This window comes from Xenopus tropicalis, chromosome 3, assembly GCF_000004195.4.
Source record: "Xenopus tropicalis strain Nigerian chromosome 3, UCB_Xtro_10.0, whole genome shotgun sequence".
Lineage (NCBI taxonomy): Eukaryota > Metazoa > Chordata > Amphibia > Anura > Pipidae > Xenopus > Xenopus tropicalis.
The window spans coordinates 47,621,689-47,646,564 of record NC_030679.2 but is presented as its reverse complement, the minus strand read 5'-3'; the positions used below and the strand labels follow the sequence as shown (position 1 = coordinate 47,646,564).

Genomic DNA, 24,876 nt, shown 5'->3' with positions numbered 1-24,876 from the left:
CCCTGGATAGGTAGAATGACAATGGAATCCCAATATTTTAGTGACACTTTAAGTGACTGCCAGGTAGAAACTACTGAGAAGTGCGTCTCACTAGACATTTATCATCCTCCTGCAGAAAAGTATGGGATTTAAGAATGTTCTGGCTTGTTTTAAAGTACAAGCATAACCAAAAATACAGCACCACAGCTTGTAGAGGTCAATAAGTACAGGTATGGGACCCATTATCCAGAAAGTTCCAAATTAGGGAAAGGCCATCTCCCATAGACTCCATTTTAATGAAGTAATTAACATTTTTAAAAAATATTTCCATTTTCTCTGTAATTATAAAACAATACCATTTACTTAATTCTAACTAAGATACAATTAATCCTTATTGGTGGCAAAACAATCCTATTGTTTTTAATGTTTAAATTATTTTTTAGCAAATTTAAGGTACGGAAGATCCCTTATCCGGAAAACCCCAAGTCCCAAGCATTCTGTATAACAGGTCCCATACCTGTAGTTGGTGGTAGTTACGTCATGAGAAATCATCACCTTATTGATATAATGAGTCTCTATTTATTAAAAAGTGTAACTGTTACACCTAGGAAGCACAGAGCTGGCCAAAATGATCCCACATTATCTACTATTTCAAATAGTTATGCATAGTTTTATTTTATGTTCATTCTACTCTATATTGCTCATGTTGATCAAGACATTTGAAAAGCAGTGCAATGACAGCAGGCAAATGAAGGCAAGGCTTGGGGGTGATACCTATTTACTGCCTTGGATAACCATGAACTACAGTAAGGTCAGAGTTGCAGTACAATCCATATGTCTGTAACTATATGTCTGTAACCATATTATGACTTTAGGGAACCAGACCGAAGGGTAAACATCACAAAGAGGCATCTGAAGTCAGAAAACACCTAGCCCTATCAGGTTTAATACAGCCCAACTGTCACTGGTTTTTAATTTACTTATAAGCCTGCAGAACTAAAAAAAAAAAGTACGGTACGGACAGCAAATTCAGCAAGTCTCAAGACATTCACTATGAGTGGTCCCCCCTTGTTGACACCTTTGTGGTGTACCAATTTTTGTGCATTTCTGGTATAAAAGATTTGTTTAGATGGAAATATGCCTTTTTTATTGAGAGATCAGCCACACAAGGGTCAAAATAGATTCTACACTGATATGTGAGTCAATTAGTAGAGGTTATAGGTAAGGTCAGGTTACAGTACATTAAGATTAACGTTTTGTTTAACCTTTGTTAGGTAGTAATTTTATTTGTTTCCCTCCTGTTCTGATTTGTTTTTCTTGATCTCTGAACCTTTTCTTTAGCACAATTAAGTATACGTAATTAGCAGCCTTCCCTGTTGTTACAGTCAAGCCTTAATTGGAGTTACAAATCAAAGCAACATACAGGCTCCACGCCCTTATTAGCATTTCTTTTTTAGCACTATTTAGGTTTCAGCTCCATTTCTCTATGTGAGTGGGAGCTATAAGGGTTATTATATTCATTTATTAATACTGGGCAAATTTGCACCTGGGTAGCAACTCATAGCAACCAGCTGCAGCTAGAACCTGGTGAACCATGAGGTTCATGCTCTGTGCAAATAAAAGTCATACTACGCAAGCCAGTCAGAAGCCATTTCAATTCAAACTGTGCTGCTCCCTCAAAAAATAGGCAGTTCATGTAGGTTTAATATACCCATTATTTTTAATAGCAAGAAGCATTTATCTATAAGACATCTATGTAGCAGGGTGAAGCCAATTCCAGCCAATACCAGTTGCAGTGTGATATGCTGGTGTGTCTCCAGAAATGAGATAGACAGCACAAACTGGCTCATGGGCAATGTCGTTCAGGCGCACGGTCAACAAAGTTCTCTCCTTGAGCACCTGCTAATTATTCTAATCTCAAATTAAAAAATTAATCAAAGTAGTCAGTTACATTTCATAGTGGGACTGAAACTCTTTTGGCTTTACAACTACACAGAGCATACCTATTAGAGTGTGTGGATTTGGGTTCCCTCTGCTGGACAGAGTTCCCACTACAGTTAATAGTTTTCCAAGGGAATTTGGCCAGTTATAAATGTACGTATGCATGATGCATATTTTTTTTTTGTATGCAGCACTGTACAGCAGAACAATAAATTAATATTACAAACATTACAATAATAGATACAAATAGATAATACAAATAAATAAAAGTACAGTTGCATTGATTCCCCAGAGCTAAGTTTCCCTGAGATAAGAGGATAGAGGTCCCTACCCCGTAAAACTTACAATCTAAATGAGATTATAAAACCAACACATCAATCAGATACAGAAGTCAATCTATTTTTGAGCGCTATTTCTGTTTCATTAGAGAGCACACTGGCTGACATTTAGCTGGCAATACACAGACCAAAATGTTCAATGTGGCAGACTTAAAGATTAATCAGTCAGTGTTTGAGCTTCTCAGGAAGAAGATCCATTTTTCAGTCCCTTTAGATCGCAGTTAGCTTGTCAAGAGGCATGTAGTCTGCTGTTGTCTATGATGGGAGCAAATGGCCTCAAATGTCATCCAGAAGAGATGGGGATTGGACCACCATTACGCTTCTCTAGGCATGTGATCAGCACTAACATATACACTAACATTATTGATTGCGAGATAGAGGCTGTATGTTTCAGCCCAATAAGGAATTTAAATCCAGCTGTGGTATGAATGAATGACTGTTATTTCATATCCTGCATAAAGCTGATATTATTGCAGTAAGTTTATGGGAGTTGTGCAATTGGCAAAATAATATAAGCACAGGCACATCTGTAATTCAAACAAAACACAATACAATCTCTCTGTACTTTGGTGAGATTTGATCAAAATGTAGATGGCAAATTACAGATCTCACGTCTCCATCTGGCTTTTGGGCCCAAGGCCAGGTAGGTATTTTATTTGGCACCCAGATCTGAACATTCAGATTTCTAAACATGGAGGCACAAATAAAATGCAATGACAGCCCAACACTTCAAACCTGCTGAAAAATTATTTCAGCCTGCAATATTGACTCCTGATCGCTTGATGAACAATAAACTCTAAACTGGCCACATTAGTTATTATAGTTTATCTCTTTTAGCCCCATAACTGGAATTGTGTGAAAAGTAGCTAGCCAAATCTGCATGTGTAAAGCATATAGAGGTTTTGTATTTATTTCTTACTACTTAGAGTGTATTGCTGTGAAAAATGAAATAAACTAAAACTGGAAACCTTAGAACTATAAAAGGATGATCTCACCAAAAAACATATTCTCATTTTAATGATGTAAATATAAGAGTAGGGATGCGTGTTAAATGTGTTTAATGCATACATTTAAAATAAAATGCAAAATGAAGACCAATAACTTTTTAAAAGAAAATGTAAATACCAATGCCAAAAACCCATTATCCAGAAAGCTCCAAAATACGAAAGGCCATCTCCCAAAAAGCCTATTTTAAGCAAATAATTCTCAATTTAAAAAAAAAGTTCTCCCTTTTCTCTGCAATAAGAAAACAGTACCTTGTACTTGATTGGAACCCATATTGGTGGCAAAACAACCCTTCTGGGTTTATTTATTATTTGAATGAGATTTTAGCAGTTTTAAGTTTTGGATATCACATTATATATATATAATGGGAGTCTATGAAGGCTGCACTTGCTTATCTGATAGTAAGGGGAAGCATAGCGATGGTATCCAGGGGTAATATCCAGTGTACAGATCTGTTTCTGGAGGAAAATTGAATTTACACTGAAATCTGTGTTGCAATAATTGGCTAATGCCACAGCTGAAGGAAATAGGCCCCAGCATCTTCTAGCTGTTAATCTAGATAAAAGCATTGTAAATCTATTATATTGCCCCAGTATTACATTAACAGCTGGCCTTACATTATATATTATTTAGTCATGTGAATATAAGGAACTGTGACAGCTTAAACAGAATAGCCAAAGCGTATTCTTTTTTTCTTTCTGTGTGCAATCTTCCTATCACCGGGCTGTAAAAGAAAGTCCCAATCAATCTGCTTTTATTACATTAAATATACCCTAGAGAGGGTTGCGTGAGTCTTCATCTGACTATTTGCTCCAGTGTATTGTTGTGACCCGCCTGTCACAGTTCGGGTTAACTGCTATTTAAGTGAATAGCAGCCAGCAGTGACAAGCAGAATTTTTGCCTAAAAAGGAACATTTAAAGATTTTCAGGACAAAATTCTGTTAACAGGCCGTTGCCATTTAAATCTATGGCAGACCATCTGAATGTTGAAAGGTACCCGGCTCCGCTTGCTGGAAGAAAGAGCATAAAGCCACGTTTACAAGACCAGGTGGGATTCTTATTGGAGGATTTTTTTTTTCATACTTAAATGGGGCTGCAGGGTGTAGAAAGACAAGGAAAAGTTTTATTTGTTATTGCAAGTATTTGTATTCCAGAGTAGTGAGCATCAGTTTTTAGGCCCCATTTAAAGTCAATTTAACAGGTAACAGAAAAGATATTTTGGTTTTACTGGGACTTAATCTGGCCATACACGTTACAATTACGATCTTTCCTTTTCATTGGTCACAGGAAAGATTGTTCCTACCCTCCATTGACATTCAGGACTGGATTGTCAGAAATGGAGGTAGAAACAATAGGGATTCCACCCTTTCTGACAATTCAGCCATAAACGCAGCTTTTGCTCGGGAGCCTTCAATGGCATAGCAATTGTCTACTGCAATCGACTGTAGCCACGTATGTCAATTACAGGTGCCTTTTAATCTATCCTAGACAGGCACAGCTGGGTTGGCTTCACAAGCAGAGTAATTCCTTTATCTTTCCCAATATCTCCATAAAGGCAATCTGTCAAACTTGTGCCAACTTTTACATAGGCTCAAAACCTCTTAGAGGATAAGGAAAGGCATTTTATTGCCAATAGATTAGCCACATTAGTGAAAACTAGAATGCTATATTTATTCTGCAGAAAGCTACCATAACTAAGCAGCCCTAGAAACTCCCTCTGTTTAAGATAGCAGCTGGCATTTTAGCTTGAATTCTTGTGGGAGGGGGGAGCAGGAGAAGGGATAGAGTAGAGAGCTGCTCAGACTCAGCCCCAGGAATGGAGGAAGTATGATACTAAAGGACACGTTTCCACAAAAGACGTCAAGAAATCCTGTATTTCTTTTGGTAGAGGACAGCATTTCTGTGAGTGCTTACGGCTGTATTTACATAGACCTTTCTGATAAAGCTTACTTGGTTTTTACCTTTTTTTCTAGTAATGCTGTTCAAATATTGGGCTGCATCTTGCTCTTTTGTTGAATATGTGCTATTTAGAATATTTATTTATATCAGTGTTAATTGTTGGATAATTGTATGCCCATATGGTAGGTCATTTGGTGTAAAATCCCAATTTAAATATAAACACACAGTGGAATTTTGTCTTATTTATTATATTAAAAAAAAGTCTCTGAGTTCATGATTGGCTAAAATGTCACACATCCAGTCAATGAGTGAAAAAGTTGCTAGGCAGCTGCTTTGAAGCCTTTCTGGAAATTGCTGTTCCACCTCAGTTAAAGGCACACCATGGTGTGTCCCCTAAGTCACATTCCAGGAGAACATTCAGTACTGTGCATGGGGCTCCACTGATGGTGACCTCAGACCGGGATTCCACGCGATACTTCACACTGTGCAGACCTCCCTCTCGATCCACTTTAAACTGCTCCTGGGGCACATAAAGCATAAAGGTTTACAGAAAACAGGATTACTTGTAAACTGAAAGTTTCTCAAACCCCAAACAAGTCCTAGATCCAAAAATGCAAACCATCTGAACAAAAAACTCTCCTAAACAAAATCTCTCTCCAAACAGGAATCTGAAAACCGGCCTAAAGAGTCAGGGCCCAAAACCCATGGATGTTTTTCACACAGAATTACACACATACACGCACCTGTCAAGTTCCTCTATGTAGAATGTATCATTTTGATATATTTAAAAAAAAAAAAAAAAAAAAAGACTAGTGTGCTTTACCTGCTTCTGAGCAGCAATTCTTTTCTGGTCTCGTTTCCTCCATGCAGGGTCATGTATGTGACGGAAAGTTTTGTATCCTGTGCTTATTCCTGTAGGACGAAAGAGCTGTAAAAAGACACGGGTGTCAGGAACAGTTTAACATCTGTGAAGTCAACTGAAAAAGAGGTAGGGAAAATTTGCTGTCTTTTCATAAAGCTGCAATTATAAATCATACAAAGTCAAGAGTCACCTGTAGTCCAGCTCCTTTTATCCTCCGGTAAAACTCATCATCTTCCCTACCCCATCCCCAGAATCGATTGGACATTCCATTGCACTGGAAAGAGTGAGTGAAAAAAAGAAAGAACCATAAAGTATACCAAATACATGATTAGAATTAACCGGCAATGCATACTTGTAAATATGTATAGCAGTCTAGTCTAAACTGGCAATCTGCAAAACAAAATGTTATCTAAGCAGTTAATACAGCAAATAGTGAAAAAAATGCAGACTAGACACAGCTTATTCCAGAATACTACTACCTATATCATAATAAAAGGCAGCACAGTTGCTCAGTGAGTAACACTTCTACTTGGCAGCACTAGGGTCCTTGGTTTTATTCCAGCATGGTCACTATCTGCAAGTAGTTATGTTCTCCCTTTCCCTCTGGGTACTCCAGTTTCCTTGAACAATCAAAAAACATAAATAGATCTCTGCTACTGCGGGTGACTAACTGCTGCCTTTCCGCTGGCAACAATATGAGTCGCCGGTGGAAAAGCCTGCGCATCGCTTCAGCTTTTCAAAGTTGCAAGAAGTTGCCTAGAGAAGGACGTGTGACATTGGAAAGCTGAAGCAATGCAGAGGCCTTTCCAATGGCAACTCATATTGTTGCAAGCGGAAAGACAGTAATTAGTTGCCTGCAGTAGCAGAGATTTATAGCAGGCAACTAACTCGCTCTGTGGGACATTAGCCTAAAAGACTACTGATAATATTAACCATACTACAAGTGAATGTGATAGGAACTTGTAAAGTGCTGCATAAATGTCTTAGCACTATGTACATAACAGATAATAATAAAGGTAAACTTGCCATATACACATGTACTGTTTTTATATTTGTTTTCATGTATACAAATTCATTTACAAGGATGAACCAAGCTCACCATTTCATAATGCTGTTTGGTGAGCATCAGAATCCCGCCCACATACGTCTTGTAATGATAAAGTGGGTGCAGCTCTGGGGAAGCCACGTGGAATGGTCCCTTCTCTGGAAAACCATAGTCCAAATCAAGGTTAAGTGGCAAAAGGTCCACATCATGCATAGCTATGTAATCCGTTTCATTTCCGCTCTCCAGGAAGCCCACATTAATCAGAGAAGCTCTATTAAACCTGCATATAGAATAATAAAACAGAAAAATTTTCATAGTCTCATGTTTATGATCACTATTCTATTATCTATTTATTTATTACAGTAGTAGACAGAGCTCATTTTTTGAGGGATTTAAAGTACATATGCTTCATAACCAGGGAACTCAGATCCCAGCCTGTGCCTTATGGAACTGTAACAATAAACCTCCCCCATGGCACAGTGCTTCTATATAATGTCAGATTGACAATATGCACTGGGGCCAAAAAATGTTCAGGTATCCCAGTAGAAGAAATAAGTGGAGTATCATAATAACTGTAATGGCTATGAAAATGATTTGATACAATTATATACTTACTAAATAAATGAGAATCGATTACATGCATATTTACTGAAATTCAAACATGTTATTCCCTAGAATTCTGGGGATTTTGTGTTTTCCCTAAAGAATTTGCACAGAAACTTTGTTTGTTACATCTTTGTAGTATAACAACAATCCTACCATTAATTTAATTGCTTTTCAGTGCTTAATAATATCCATTACATAAACCATCCTACAGAGTTTTGTCCAGTGAAAGGGAATAATCAAAACCATAGCCCTAAAACTTCAAATTACTGGAGAATTCAGGGATATTGCTTTTCCAGCTTTTTAAAAATCTATATACTAAACGGATATCAGCAAAGGCATTTAAAGGGTTACTTCACCTTTAAATGAGAGTCAGGAAGATAAATAGAAATTGATCTGAACTAAAAAGATAAGTTAGAAAAACTTACAATAAAATTGTAAGTTTACAAAGCAATGGTATTTTTAGCTGCTGGGTTTAGTGCCCTCGTTGGAAATATGGAAAGAAGCAGAAAAGGATGGCAAATAATCATAAAAAAGACCAATTGAAAGTTGATAATACATTCTTAAGAATAAAGTAGACAAGTTACCTTCTATAACACACTAAAACTTATTTACTACCACTTTAATGTATACTTTAGAGCCGGCCCAGCAAGCTAGATCCTTGGGATAATATTCCATACATACAGAGACCTCAAGAAAAATGTCAAAAGCCTGTTTTAGGGAGATACATGTTAGATTCGCACTGCAGTGCTAGACAAACAACTACAGAGAAATGTGCTCATCTGGTTTATATTCACCTACAAGATTTCCTCTTCTAACTTCCTTTGTTTGCTTTTTACAGTTTACCGTCCAAATTCACTTTGAAATAAACACTATAAATCAAAAGATGTCAGTCAGCTAGCAAAATCATAACTGTTATTAAAGTATATTGGGGAAGTTGCTTACAATTACAAAAAAAAAATATCGTTTTGGGTTTACATCCCTGTTGACTTGCTCCATTTTAAGCAGCTTACATGCACAATGTAACAGCAGAAGGTACTGAATGTGTGCATTGAATGGGAGTCAAAAAGGCAGTCCTGTGTGTTTATTGCGACTGGCTGTGTTAGAATGACCTGCTAGTAACAAACTGATTTCTCTAGAAATATCTAATGGTATTACAGTCCAAAACCAGAATCAGCTACCTTAATTTTGTCTAGTTCAGGGGTCTCAAACTCGCGGCCCTCGGTACAATATTTTGTGGCCCACACCAACGCCTTCTCAAAAGCAATGAATGGATAGCGATTTTTATTACGATTCAAGGGATAATGCAAGGCACGGCGGGCGGGAGCTGCTGATTGCGGAAATGACGTTATGCCATCATAACAGTTATTAAGGGAAGACGTTCTGTGTGCACAATTAGCTGCTAAGGAGCAAACTGTGCACACAGAACGTCTTCCCATAATAACTGTTATGATGGCATAACGTCATTTCCGCAATCAGCAGCTCCCGCCCACCGTGCCTTGCATTATCCCTTGAAAGCCAATTTTTTGTAAATCCCTTATGCGGCCCAGCCTCATCCTGACTTTGCCTCCTGCGGCCCCCAGGTAAATTGAGTTTGAGCCCCCTGGTCTAGTTGAAGGCAAATATTGCAAAAGACAGTCCTGACAGCTACATTTGCATTTTTTTAGGTAATGGTGTTTATTCACAGCAGTATAGCGTGGCAGTTTAAGCTTATGCAGACATTACTGTGCTTTTGTCTAGCTGTCTTACTCTACATAGCTCTGTATCAAACATTGCTTAAACTTTTATACCCATAAATACCACTGCCAAAGAGAATTTTACTAGTATTCATTATAGAGTGTAGGCTTTTAATGGAGTTTATTTTATCCTACAGTCTTTATAAAACTTAAATAACTTCCATTTATTGAAATGAAAAACCCAGAGCAGCTCCATTAATAGTGCTTGTCATCCGAAACCATGAATGTTTGTTGGGCTAAAATAAACCAAAAATCAGAGCTCTTGTGTTTCATATGATCATGAGGAACTGTGCAAATAAAGGGTAACTGATTCTTCTCTGTATGTTGTGAGACAAGTACTTTGATCCTGAATATATATCCATGTCAGAAAGCAAGACAGCAATGCCTGCTGTTTTTGCCAGAAATATACTTCCCCCAAGCAAATTAAACAAGGAACTAAAAAAAAAAATTCTAAAATGACACAATCATACATAATAATATACACTGCTTTGAGTTACAATTAAACTATGTATGAAGGCAGCACACCTTGTGCTAAGAGGTGATTATTCTTGTAGAAAAGAGGTCAGTATTGTGTTAAGTTCACAAAGAGCTCTAGAAGAAACAAAGTACATACATACAAACATACATACCTGTAATGATCCACTTGATTGATGATAAAAATATGATGGAGAATTTTTTTCTGTAACAAATACTGGTGCATATGGGGGACAAAGCTCATGAGTTCTTCAAATCGCTCCCTAAAAGGAACCAGCAAAGCAAGCCGGTGAGGACCCCATGAGGGATCCTCATTCACAGTTCTAGGAACCTGGGGGCAGGACTTCTGGGAAGACATTTCATCCTGAGTTCCTCTTTTGCTCACATCACCGGTACAGCTGAGTTGTAGCCAGAGCATAGACAGAAACCCAAGAATCAAGCAAGTCAGGAACAAATTAAAGATGCTGCATTTTCTAGGTAGAAACCCCAGAAACAATCCTGATCTGAAAAAAAAAAAAAAAGTTTTTATCATAAGCAAAAGCTTTTTTCTCACAACAGGATATCAACTTCTTTGAAAGAAACAGTGTTTGCTCAAACAAGCAACTGCTCCTTTGGTAGGATAAATTCAATTTCTTAGATTTTTTCAATACCTGAGATTCAGATTCCTTTTTGATATTTGATGGTGAAATGTCAGTTAAAACAGGATATGCCATCAAATGCAAAAATACCAACCCTTCATCTGCAAATGGATTTACTGCATGATTTATTAGACCTTATTTATAAACATTTAGGCAAAGGCTGCAACAGCACAGTAAGCAGTGTGGGATTTATATCTACAGATGCCAAAGGCACTTTCCCTTTACATTTCCCCTTATGTTATGTTTATGTGTTCAAGCACCAACTGCACAGAAGAAAATGCCTTTCTTCTGTGCCCACTCAGGTCACAAATTCCTGGCAGCAAGGCATTGAGAATATTTTTTTTTTATATATATATATATGCATTGTGACGTGCATCCTGATTTCCACTTATGCTTGTTCACAAATGAACAGTTTCATTTGGGTGTCAGGATCATAAGGCTTGTGTTTCTATTTCAGCTTTTTTTTTTAAAAAAAATTACAAGTATGTGTATCTACTATGCATAACATGAGATGGTTTTGAGTACTGTGTGTACAAAATTGTAATAGAATCTCTATACAAATGATGAATAGACTACCCAGGATGCCTTCTAATTTCTTGACATCTGAAAATATTCCCATTGTCATTTTTATGTAATGCTTGGCTAAAAACATTGTTTCTTTATACCTTTTCCCCAATTTAGCATTTTTTATTAAGTGAAACACTGCCATAATATTTAACTGAAGCTAGTATAACTGAGCATGTTTCCTTACCTGCTGTCTTCCCTGAGGTACAATGCTGGCTTTCTCCTTGTCATATACATCTCCTTTGAGAAATGACAGTCCTTTCCCAGTTCATAAATAACAGTTCCTTAAAATGATTCCATAACCCTCCAAGCCTAACCCTAAAGGCATTGCACAGAGTCACCTATATGTACAAATGAACTGCATATCAAATGCCTTACTCCACTTGCAGCACATTAAGCATCGTTACTAAGGTGATTTTGTCAAAAACACATCTTTATCCTCACTAAAAACATGGCCCAAGGATTGTGCTAAACCATATTATACCCGACTAGCTATAAACATGCTGGCAATTCCTTTCTGTCCGCACAGCCAATATATATATATATAGATACAATAGCCTCGAAGAAACACCTAGGAATTTTAAGTTAATAATTCTGCTCCTAGTGTCACTTCTATACAAGGAGCAGCCTCGTCAAACAGAAAGCCAAAGAGCTGAGTTTATCTTAAAAGTACTCTGTAGAGCAATGTAGAGCAATGTCCCCACTGTACAACCCCTGTACTCAGTTCATAAGCTTCGTTCGAGTAATTATAAATACACCTCCCCACTAAAACATGTCGTGTAGCTCTCAGAAGTCTGCGGGACAATGAAACTCAAATGCACCGCGGCGATAATCCAGGATTCTAAGCAAATGTTCCACCCGTTACACGCTGGCTTGTAAGCTGCTGGTCCGTCGACATATTCCTCCCCAACAGGAACACGACCTGCGCTACAAAGGTTCCGGGGGCTAAAGGCTCCTGAATGGTGTTTTGAGAGCCGGCTTTCTATTGGCGCAAGATAGAGGCTGTGTTTCTGTCAGAGGTATCCAATTGAAGGTATCGTAATTGGGAAGAGTTATTTGAGCAGATGTGCTTGTTGCTAGACTATTATCCGAAGACTTTAGCCAGATTTATTGGAAAAGTATTAGAGATTAATAATCACGCAACTGAACTTAATTCAAAAGACGCTATAATTTGCCATCAAAAAAAAAACGTTGCGCCTAAAATAAGTCGTGGTGTGTTATAGCAGGGTGGTGACTTGGTTATAAACTGTCAGACAAAATGATTTGCCATCTGGAAAGAGCACAGTTGCCCTTGTTCCCTAATAGAGTAGAGCCTGCATTGAGAGTTGGGTCTAATTTCTAAAAACATGCATTAAAGCTGTAGGGACCAATCAGGTCTTTGCTTTGATGTTTTGAGGTATAGTAGCTCAAAATTATTTGTTGATCGATTGCTGTTGTACCTATTGTTCAAGATGTTGCTTTAAAGGAACAGTAACACCAAAAATTGAACATGTATCAAAATAATTAATATATTATTTTATATACTCCCTGCCTTGGTAAAAGTTGTGTGTTGTCTTCAGAAACACTACTATCCTTTATATAAACAAAGCTGCTGTGTAACCATGTGGGCAGCCATTTAAATTGAAAAAAAGGAGAAAAGGGACATGTTGCTCAGCAGATAACAAATAAGTTGCATAGATCCCTATTGTATTCTACACAGTTATGTGCTTATGTAACCTGTGCCTTTTCTCCTTTTTTCAGTTTAAATGGCTGCCCCCATTGCTACACAGCAGCTATTTCTATTAATTATAGTAGTCATTCTGAAGCAAACACACAACATTTACCAGTGCAGGGCAACAGTACATTATATTTTAATTATTTTAAAACATTTTTATGTTTTAGTGTTACTGTTCCTTTAAAGTGGTTGGTTGTTATAAAGCTAGAAATGGTTTCAAAACTTCAGTTTGATTCTGCTTTATTGCTGGTTATCATTCTAGTGCAAGTTTTCAACCCTTGCCTTAGTAATGCCTCAGTATCTATATCATTTTATCAAAAGTGGAATGTAAAATTGTCCGTCAAGAAAGAAGGTAAAGAGACATTCCCAGACTCCTTGAAACAGCATACACCATGGGTTAATCCCCGCCCCTCCAATTAACAGTACAGGCCCCCACCTCCACCTTCCCAATAAAAAATGTATATAAGCTATCTCTCCACCCACGCTCGTTGTCTTTTTTCCTGTCCTAGTTGGTAGTAGAGGCTAAAACTTTCTTGACTCACCTGGGTGTCAGTCCATACACCCTTCGGGAGCCAGTTCTCTCTTTCTCTCTGCTCCGAGGTCTCTTCTTAACCCCGCCATTAGGCTGTGAACAGTTGGGAGCCCTGTTAGGTGGCCAGGGCTGGGTATGTTTTATAAAGCTTAAACCATGGGGATTCGGCTTGACTGATATATTTTCTTCCACGTTTGCACGCCTGGCTTGGTGTCCTGCTGTCTTTGCTGCCTTGGTGCCGGTTGCTTGTGGTTACGCTGTCCCTGCCTGTAAGTTTCATGCTTTCTTGTTGCTTTCCTTGGGGTGGAAAGTATTTTTTTTTCTATTCCTTTCTTATTTCTTTAAGACAATCATGTCTGCCAATTCCCCCAGTGGTCCACAAATTAGAGCATTGGTTCTCAACCTACCTAATACAGCGACCCTTTAATACAGTTCCTCATGTTGTGGTGACCCCCAACCATAAAATTATTCCTAAGACCATCGGAAATATGCGTTTTCCAATGGCCTTAGGCAACCCCTGTGAAAGGGTCGTTCGACCCCCAAAGGGGTCCCGACCCACAGGTTGAGAACTGAATTAGAGGTAGTAGGTGAATCGGGTGTGCGAAGTGTTGTGGTTAAAAGAGAGAGCCTTTTACTTTGGCTCATACAATATGATTTCCTGAATTTTTTTTTTTTAAATGCTTTCACAGTGGGAGTGCACCTACAATGTGAATTTCAGACCCCTCCATGACTTCTAAACGGGAGAACTTGCAAAATCGCAGGGTTTCAAATACTTATGTTCCTCACTGTAAGGAGGAGGGGCTACAAACACCTCAAGTTTTGAAGGCACATTCTACAAGAGCGGTGGCTACTTCCTAGGCTGTTAAAGGGGAAGTGTCGGTTGATTAAGTGTGCTGGGCAGCTACCTGGGCCAGACCAGAGACCTTTATTCGGTTTTACTAGCTGGATGTCCGTAGTCAGCAGGACTCACCTTTGCTACCTTTGCATTATCTATTTTGAACTCTGTCAATCAGTAAAATTTTCTAAGCATATTACATGTTTTGATTTTCTTTTTTCCCTCCCTGCTAGACTTGGTAAGTCCCATGGTGTATGCTGTTTCAAGGATTCCAGGAATGAGGGAAATTCTATCATACTTACCGTAATTTCTCTTTCCTGGACTCCTGAAGAAACAGCATACACCATGCCCATCCCGGGTTAGGGGGCTTTGGAACTAGGCAGCAAGCATGGGTGGAGAGATAGCTTATATACATTTTTTATTGGGAAGGTGGAGGTTGGGGCCTGTCCTATCAACTGGAGGGGCGGGGATTAACCCATGGTGTATGCTGTTTCTTCAGAGTCCAGGAAAGAGAAATTACGGTAAGTATGACAGAATTTCCCTCATTCCAGGCTAAATGTGAGCATACACTATCCACACTGCAGAAACATTATGCCCCCCCATTGATTTTTTTACTACAACATACAGAGGTCACTATATTTCCCTAACTGTAAGGACATCTCTTATACTTTCTTCATTGATGCCCTGTAGCTACAACCATATTTCCATTCAATAAATGATTAACAAACATTCATAAAGTGCAAAAATATTCTGCAGAGCTATACAGAAGAAGTTTGTATATAAAACATACAGATTACATACAAAGAGTGACAGATACTAGAGATAAAGAGGGGCCTACTCATTAAAGTTTACAGTCTAATGGAAAAAGGGGTATGAGACGCAAGAAGGTCTGGGAATGGGCAAGATCTAAAGTTGAGAAACTAAGAGACATGGTACTAATTATTGGATTTATGTGTTAGTGGCTTATAAATAGTGTATCAAACAGAAGTGGAAAGAATGCTAAGTTAGATGAGTGCAAGCTTTTCTAATCCAATGAGTTTTAATAAATCATTCAACTGTTTACAGATTGAGAAAAAGTAGTTTGTAACAAGAAATGGAATTCTAGAGATGGGGTGCAGCTCTGGCTTGAATAAGTGTATGTGATGAAGTAATAAGTGAGGCATTGAGAAGCTGATCATACAGAGATCATAATGAGATGTTTGGTAAATAACTAGAGAGAAGTTCACACATATAGAATGAAACAGAGTTTTAAAATGCTTTGGATGACAGTGCAGGTACATTAAATTGTATCCTGCATAGTAGAGAAAGCTGGGTTTAAGACTGTCAGAGTGAGATGGCACAGGAGAAAGACTGTTGGTAGTTTCACACTTAGATGTGAAAAAGTGTTGGTGAGCCACATAAGCATGAAAAAATAAAGAGGATTTGTGCAAAAGGTAGTAGTATATGGTGAATAGCATGTAGTAGGAACATAGCTTTTGTGGACTGCTTTTTTTTACCGAGGGGGTTCAACCAAATGGCTCTTATTTGTATATTAGAAATGCAGAAAATTCTAAAGCTTAGTGCAATTTAGGTTAGAATAGGTACCTGCTTAAAGAGTCTACCTTGATGTGGTGGCAGGCTTAATAACCCTTTGGCCAAAAGTGTTTTATTTACTATTTTAGCACTTATGTCTGTGTGAGGGTCCCCATGATTCCTGATACCGGACCTGCCAATTGTTCTTGACAAAATAGCTGCCTATAGCATGAACAAAGATTTCATTATTTTTAGGATTTTACCTGAACTCTGTGAAAAACACCTTCAGCGAAATTATCAGGACCTGCAGTTTTCTGGATAAGGGTTTTTTTTATGCCATTTGGGTCACCATAATAAGGAATCATTTAAACATTAAATATACCCAATAGGATTGTTCTGCCCCAATAAGGATTAATGATATCTTAATTGGGGTCAGGTACAAGGTACTGTTTTATTATTACAGAGAAAAAGGAAATCATTTTTAAAAATTAGAATTAGTTGCTTAAAATGGAGTCTATGGGAGATGGTCTTCCTGTAATTCGGAGCTTTCTAGACAACATATCCTGTACCTGTTATACAAATTTGACACGTTTAGCTCAGTGGTAGGTAGTCACTGACAGGATGCTTGTAGAGTTATTCAGTGTGCCAGATTAGGTTTTACTAGCCTAATAAAAGTGTTTAATCCCCCCTCCCCTCCAAAGTTCATTACTAGCAACATACAGATGCAGCACTACCCAAGGCAATGAAGATCTGTATATATACAGTCCTGTGTCCCACCATGTCACTTCAATTAAAAACAGGTATTGGATCTGTTATCCAGAAACCCATTATTCAGAAGGCTCCAAGTTACGGAAAGGCCATCTCCCATAGACACCATTTTGACAAATAATTCAGATGAATAAGAGGATTCTCATCACATCAATACAGGTATAGGATCCCTTATCTGGAAAGGCTCCAAGTTACAGAAAGGACATCTCCCATAGACTCCATTATAAGCAAATAATTCTAATTTTTAAAAATGATTTCCTTTTCCTCTGTAATAATAAAACACAACCTTGTACTTGATCCCAAATAAGATATAATTAACCCTTATTGGAGGCAAAACAATCCTATTGGGTTTAAATGATTTTTAAATGATTTTAGTAGACTTAAGGAATGGAGATCCCAACTATGGAAAGATCCCTTATCCGGAAAGCCCCTGGTCCCGAGCATTCTGCATAACAGGTCCTATACCTGTAGTAGTGAACTAGAAAGTGGCCTACTTACTTTAAATGAACTTCAAATAGAAGTGCCAGTCGAGGCATGAAGTCTCTGTGCAAATGTCCTGCGTAATGGAGAAAGAGCTTGTTTGTTACATGTTCAGTAAAAAGAAGGAGATTTACTTACTGGAAATGCCAGTTTCTCTAGTTCACAGCCAATGCTGTTACATTTCCAAACAAACAAATAAAATAAAATATTACTTCCCCTTTCCCCTGTATCTGCGGTATCTTTCACAAAAATATACTTAAAAACATACTTATGTATGTATATACATCTTCTGGATATAGAGATTTTAAAATATTTGTTAAAATGTCAGCTGGTTAACTTATAAAATTCAATAAAAAAAAACATTTCCACTCTACTGCGCATGCATTGGCCCCAGGATTATAAAGACAGAAGACAGGAGGAACAGGATCGCTCACTCTCATTTACCCCAGGCCAGCGCAGTTTCCTCCTAACAGGAGCACTAGCCTGTGGTATCGGGTAAGTGACTGGAAGTGGATATTGGAATAATAACCCAATAAAATAATTTGATTCGAGTCAGCAAAAATTTAGGGGTGACATGCCACCCAAGCCGCAATGAAAGTTTGCTCACATACAGTAAATCCAGTGTGTCTTGTCGCCAGTGCTCTGTGTGTGGGCTCAATGCATGGGGGGGGTTAGGGCATGGTTGGCCTCAGGGCACTGTGATCACAAATCCGGCATTGAAATCAATACAATACAATACAATACAACTCATAAAAATGTATGGGTGCAAGCAGGGACTACAGTAGCTTATTCTACTTGGGGACAAGTTTCAGTGTGGCTTGATCCTACTTATTGGTTTTGGCACCTATGGGTGCAAGGCCCTATATTAGGCTGTTTTTGCAGAGCGCAGCAGCAGTCAGGTGATAGCTTCAGTATTATCACTACATAAATGACACTAAACATTTAAGGAATCAGATCTTTTGCTTTGCTCACTGTAAATTGTTGGTTGCCAGATCATATTCAAAAGAGACATTGCTAGAGGGCTGTACTGAGCCATCCCACCCATTTACAACCAGTCCATAACATGCACAGCTGCCTCTCCCTAACCAAACTATTATCTGGTTGTCTCATATATGCCCTCCTTTCCCCATTAAGAAATGCAGAGCATTGCAGCATAGTTAGCAACTGCCGTGTTTGCCCATGTCAAACCCCCTGGCAATGATACCAGTATAGGAGCATATGCACTGGAAGCCAACTTATCAGTTTTCAATCAATACCACAGTGAACTACAGTGAAGGTGGCCATGCACAGGCAGATTTAAGCTGCCAATGTTGGGTCCTTTAGACCGATTCTGCAGCTTATTTGCACTTGTATGGGGATCCCCGTCTGGCCCCCACAATCAATTTCTGGCAGAAAATCAGCCAGCTGTCGATCGTGCAGGTTTGATTTTCCAGTCGGATCAGGGACTGCATTGCCTCATTAATGCGGTCCTTGGTCCAGCGGTTCCTAAGCCCATCATTGTAATTCAACAACCACCTTGTCAAACAATCAAGTCTTAGCATGTATGGGCAACTTTACTTTGATGCCATTAGACTAGGGAACACTGCATGTGGCATAATAAAAGCAGTGACATTTTGTAGATGCACAATTAGAGGTATGTACTTTGCCTAAAGGTGTTCAAGTCCTTCAAGTCTCCCCAATCGATATCTGGCTGATATCAGACAGGTTTGCTTTCCCTGTCACAGTGGGGACCACAACATCTGGTTTCAAGATGATGTGGTCTCCAACCAGATGATAATAGTTTGGTTAGGGAGAGGCAGCTGTGCATGTTATGGACTGGTTGTAAATGGGTGGGATGGCTCAGTACAGCCCTCTAGCAATGTCTGTTTTGAATATGATCTTAAATCCATTAATTGGCATATTTGCAACTGACATAATATTTATACATAGTGATTTGCTGATATTGACAGTAATGTGAACATAAATATAAATAATCAACACAGTTTAAAAAAAAAAAAAAAAAAAAATCTTTATTACTTAAAGCCAAACTTTAAAAAAAAAAAAAAAAAAAGAGATCAGTAACAATAGGGTCAATGTAATTGTTAAAACCCAGTGGCTCAAATCCCTGAAAACAATTGGAGCCCACTTTATAGCAGTCCTCTGAGCCCTAATGCAAGTGGCTTAAGTATTTGGCAAGTGTAATGACTCCAGAGATAAAGCCTTAAATCTCACTGTGACAAAAAGAAGCAGCATCTGAAATGGGAACTGCATGTTTTACTTAGTCCAGTGGTTCTCAACCTTCTTAATGCCACAACCTTTTAATACAGTTTCTCAAGTTGTGGTGACCCCCAACCATAGAGGAGCGGTGTCTCGGTTCCTAAAACCATCGCAAATATGTGTTTTCCGATGGTCTTAGGCGACCCCTGTGAAAGGGTCCCAACCCACAGATTGAGAACCGCTGACTTAGTCAGTGACATGCAACCTCTGGGGCTTCATTGTCTAGGAAACTTTAACTCATAGCAACCTAGGGGATGCCGGGAATTGTGGTTCCTTAATAGCTGGAGTACCAAAGGTTGACTATCACATAAAACAGTGCAAAGGACTTTATAAATCTAAATTACAGATTTCTTCCACTGCCTTGATATTTACATCATGTCATCACGTAGCAAATAGTTTATGACCAAATAAACGAAAAGAAAAAAGACAAAATAAATCAACATCCCATAAACCCATATCATCTGATAAATTAAAAGAAAATTACAGAAATCCTTCTCACCCTAAAGAAAAGAAAAAAAAAAAAAGATCCCCTGCACACAGAAAGGCGTTGGGCAGAAAGTATGAGCTGTCTGGGTACCCCCAGCTGAAGAATGCAAGGCAGCATATAAGGATTTAACTTCTCAAAATTGCTTTAGTAGGTTTTCTGTAGGATGTAAAAAAGGGAACAGCAGGCTTCTAATACTAGCAGTGCAGGGGTGACAGGGTACAATCTCATTTTAAAATGGCAAACATTATGGTAGACAGAACATAAAATCCAGACTTGGTGACTGTAACACATTGTTCTGTTTCGACAAATGGGTGTCACTCAGCCGCACAATTCCATCCTGAGAAATCCTGCTAGTGATGGAAGATACAGGATTACAGAAAGGCCAAGCCCTTCTGTTAGAATAAGCCCTAGGCAAGTTTATACAAGTTTCTTTGCTTCAAAGAAGCCCTTTAGATGTTTCATTTGCCAAACACCGATAGTCACTAGGATTAAAGTCTGAGCGATGGACCACCAAAGGACCCGTTGACTGGTGCTTTCACTTGTCTGTCGGAACCTCTCTTCTCGCCACTGAAGAAAAAAAAAAAAAGAAAGAAGAATGACAAAAAAGAAAGAATATATTCAAGAGCCTATGCAGAATGCCAAGAAATGAACTGACCTAGAAGCAGAGTTTGTGCCATAGAACTTTAACAAAAATGTATTTGTTTTAAGGAGATAAGGAGATTAAACAAAATGTGTCTGGTTTCTGGGGTCAGTGTTCTGAACGAGAGTATGTCATTTCACATTAGACAGCAACTTGAAGTAACAACAGGCACACATCCTGGCTTCCTTCTGAAGTAATATATACTGGTGCTGGATGTAACAAAAAGGAAAAACATATAATAATTTCACATGGAAGCTCAAACAAGAGCATCCCCTGTGTTTATTATGCAATTTAGGGGGTTTCAAGAGAACCCCATATACTTGCTTCCATTTGTTACTATGATTAGTTTTGCCTGTATTCCTGCTATTGAAGGTGGTGTTGGTGGACATGCAATGACTAGAATAGTGCTCATTGGCTTCTTAACACAGTTTTTTTCCTTACTCTCTGGTAATTCTGTTCCTTCTGAATCTGTTCAACTTGTTCTATCAGTTGCCTGACACGTAATTGTAATGTATTTAGCTTGTCCTTGGCAGCGATGTCTACGTAATCATTGGCATGCTCCCCAACCTGGATATCAAGGTGAACTCGCTGAAAGAAGAAATAATACATTTGAGGACAACAATAATTTTGTGCGTGTGTGTGTATATATATTTTTTTTTATTACAAAAGTAGATGTACACACTAAGCATTTAGCAGCCTTCGCACAACATGCAATGCATGATGTTAGGAAGGCATAACATTTATCAACATGATAAACAGATCTTGTGCATTTCATACTGATAAACTATATTCGCAAAAACAAACCATGAGAAATGATTGCATTGCTAATGTGGTACAGTACTACATAATACCACAGGTAACCACAAAACATGTAGAATGTTGTTGATTTCCTTTGTAAGTATTGCATTTACCTTACTACAGAACTGCAAAGCAGATTCACACCAGCATCATGTAAATGCATTTATATCTATCTCCATTCTAACACTATCCTTACATCCATGTATACAGATTTTTAACACTTACCAGCATACCTCCCGCAAAGAGTGCAAACTTAGTGGAGTTAGAATGCAGACAAATCTGATGTTCTCCGGGTGTATGGGAAGTAAAAGTGAAACGTCCTTCAGAGCCATACTGGCGAGACAGAATGACCTTGAGAAATAAAAAAGACATACCATTGCTGCATTGCTCTTTGTGACTAGCAGTTGCCTGAGAGAGCTCTATGCTTTTTTAACAACTTCTTGACAAGATGCATAAGCAGACAGCTTGGTTTGTTGCAAAGGCATCATATGACTGCACACAATCCAAGCTCTGAAATTGGACATCATTTTCTTACCTTATCATCTGGATCCTTCACCTCTACAAACATGCCAAGTCCAGGTGTTGCTGGCAGATAGTCCTCTCTCTGCTTATCAAACATCTGGGTGCGATAATTACCTGTAATGTCAAAGACACTGATAAGATAGTCTATAATGTGCTGGACACAGTAAACTACTTATGCTACAAAATGTGGCCATACACACACACAGATAAAACAAAGTATCACACAATTATTTGTGTGTATGGTGGCCTGCCAATTCTGATGTTTTAAACTATATTGGTTTGCAGGTTTAAAAATGTCACTTGCCAATGCACCATGTTGGCCAGTGCCTCGTGCATTGGCAGATGAGAAAATGAAGAGGTTACTAGCAACATTACCATTTCTTAAATGAAAAGTGAAAATTTCTTGGGGGAACAGCTGGAAACAAGGTTTTGTACGACATTTGGTGAATGTATGGTGGATCAACAAGAGGACTGATATCGGCAAAAGCATTGGATATCGGCCGTCTAGTCGATCACCAGGACAAAAGCTGCGTTTAGGGCTGAATCGTCAGATGGGGCAGAATTCCTATTGTTTCATCCCCCATATTTGAAAATTCAGCCCTGAAGTCAATGGAGGATACGAACGATCTTTGGTCGTCAACCATTGCTCGCAGGGAAGATCGTAACTGTAACGTGAATGGCCAGCTTTATGCTTTAAAGAAGTTTCATGACAGACGGCTAATAGCAGCTGCCTGTTCTACAGATAAAGGAGTGCAGAAAATAACTTGCTTCACATAGTTTATGGTGCCTGAAGGTGAAATTCTCTTTAGCAAACACAATAGAAGGCTGCCCAAAATCATGCAAGCCAACAGAGGCTTCACTGTGGAAGAAGCTTTTGACTGCTTGGGGCCCAATGCAGCACTGGTGCATAAAAAGTCCCACTACATGATTATGAATAATGCCTTATTACCAATTTTTAAGGAGTCACTTAAATGACACAGCCAACAACAAATGTTCCAAAACTGGTTGAATATTCAAAAAGAAATGTGTACACCTTTTATAAAAGCCAGACGGCAGCTCAGCCACCTCATCAGACCTGGAAAGAAAAACTGGAATCTTGCTTCCTGCCAGAAGTTGTACTTGTTGGCTCACTAAGCATCACAACTGGGAAGTGTGGTAACTGCTCATCAAGGGCCTAAAAGGCATCCCACAAAATCAACCTATGACTATAGTATGACTTCTAATTCGGATATGTAGATTATATCATGTACCAGTTGTACAATATTATTACAAATTCATTTTTCCCCCAAAACTGTATTTTTTAACCTGGTTGTCCACCAAAAATCTGTTTTTGCAAAATGAAAGAATAATTCCAAGCATCTTTACAATACACATTTTCACTGGATTCAAATATAGTTGCAAGTGTAATTCCCATTAAATCACTTTCTGGTTGTTTATATTCTCAGCACTGCTGGTTCTGACTCGTGCAATAATGTAGCAAGAGCAGGTGATTAACATTTCAGAGGGCGAATAGACTGATACATTGTTTGAAGAGTCAAAACATGAGAATAAAATGGTAGAAGCAAATACTGAGTTGAATGGCAACTACATCTAATTTAGAATCACTGAGAATCTGTAATAAATGTATAGTTGAAGAAAATACAGTCAGTATGGGGCTTTCCAATTTGATTAGCTAGGAAGAGGGAATAATAATGACAAGAGCACTGAGTCCATCAGTACCTGACTTATGGGATATAATAAACCCTGACTACTGGTAACTGTAGCCTGCACCTGTCGCACCACAAGTCCAAGCATACTCTGTAAGCTTCTGTTCGATAGTGGCACACCATTACAACCAGGACAAATGCATAACGTGTAAGAGATTTATACACACGCTTTCCCCTTCTCCCACCTCCCCAGGAAGCTCACCTACGACCATAGTCTCATCGGGAATCTCTTCTATGAAGCATTTCTTCTCGGTTTCCCCTATATGGAAGTAGAGAGAAAAGGCCGGGCCAAAGCAAGCAGCGAGGAGAAGCAATACACCACCGGCCGCCATCTTCAACTGGAGGCGGAAGCTCACAATGGATGCGGCTCGCCGGCTGCCACGTCCTCCTAAGCAGCCAATCAGTGTGGTCCGCACAGGGGGATCTCGGGAAGCGGAGTTTACGCCCCACTTGCCTTCATTTGACTCATACTAATACGGCCTTGCTGTAAACCTCCGGGAACCACAGTGTTAGACTTTATTATTTTTTGCAATAAACTTTGCTTGAAGAACTCACCCAGAAAAAAAATTAGTCTCTATATTTTTATCTGTAATGGAAATTTTTAGTAAACTGGTTTTGAAAAAACAGTAAAGTTATAATGTCTGACACATTTAACTAACAGCAATTTTAATTTAAAATGGAAAATCTCAGGATACTTTATTTACAATACAATATTTACAATACAAGTCACTTGTTTTTTATTACTTTGTTTAACTTCCTAATAAATAACTAATAAGGGTATGGGCAGAGCAAAGAGCATGGTTGGGGAGTAACAGCTTATGGTTGGGGAGTAACAGTTTATGATTGGGACAAGCCCCCCACCTCCGCAGCTGATCAGCAGAACCATGGGACCCTCTGTAATTCAATAATATTCCATTTGAGCACTGGGCACCAAAACTGCACTGCATATTCTAGATGGGGCCTTACTAGCGCTCTGTAAAGGGGAAGAATAACCCCCTCCTCCCGTGAATCTATACCCCTTTTAATACAGCTCAAAACCTTGTTTGCCCTTGCAGCTGCTGCCTGGCATTGCTTGCTACAGCCAAGTTTATTAGCTACAAGGACTCCAAGGTCCTTCTCCATTAGGGATTTGCCTAGTGCAGTCCCATTAAGGGTATAAGTGGCTTGTATATTTTTATATCCCAGGTGCATGACCTTACATTTATCAACATAAAATCTCATCTGCCACTTAACCACTAGTATGTTTCAGAAACAACTGTCCTTCTTAATTACTATTTCTGACAGTGGTGGTAGGGTTGCCACAGTTTTGACCTGGACAGCCCAGTTTTCAAAGGGTCCCGGGTCAAAACCTCCTGCCTGGTTTCCCTAATTAGGAAAACCGGGCAGGACTCAGTAACATTGACGCAGCGATCGGTCAATTGCTGCATCATAGCCCTGCCCCATGACATCACAACCCTGCCTCCTCCCCGCCCTGGGACATCACAACCCCACTTCCTCCCTGCCCCCATGATGTCACCCACACCCCCTGCCAGGCTTTTTTAG

General features: G+C 38.9%; 2 protein-coding genes across 4 annotated transcripts; both read right to left on the bottom strand.

Moving 5' to 3' along the window:
- Positions 1-5,389: 5,389 nt before the first annotated feature.
- Positions 5,390-17,024, bottom strand: b4galt7 (xylosylprotein beta 1,4-galactosyltransferase, polypeptide 7). Of its 3 annotated transcripts, none has more exons than XM_012958540.2 (6): positions 16,944-17,024; positions 10,038-10,385; positions 7,124-7,349; positions 6,215-6,298; positions 5,986-6,090; positions 5,390-5,682 (listed from the first exon to the last, which is right to left on the bottom strand). In XM_012958540.2, exons 1-6 carry the CDS (start codon positions 16,979-16,981, stop codon positions 5,527-5,529), a joined length of 957 nt encoding a protein of 318 aa, XP_012813994.1. In that variant the 5' UTR covers positions 16,982-17,024; the 3' UTR covers positions 5,390-5,526.
- Positions 17,025-19,796: 2,772 nt separating this feature from the next.
- On the bottom strand, positions 19,797-23,667 carry tmed9 (transmembrane p24 trafficking protein 9). Its single transcript, NM_001011147.1, is given in 5 exon segments — positions 19,797-20,235; positions 20,750-20,896; positions 21,332-21,457; positions 21,642-21,742; positions 23,537-23,667. Coding segments are annotated over 5 exon segments (654 nt in total). The 5' UTR covers position 23,667; the 3' UTR covers positions 19,797-20,085.
- Positions 23,668-24,876: the final 1,209 nt, after the last annotated feature.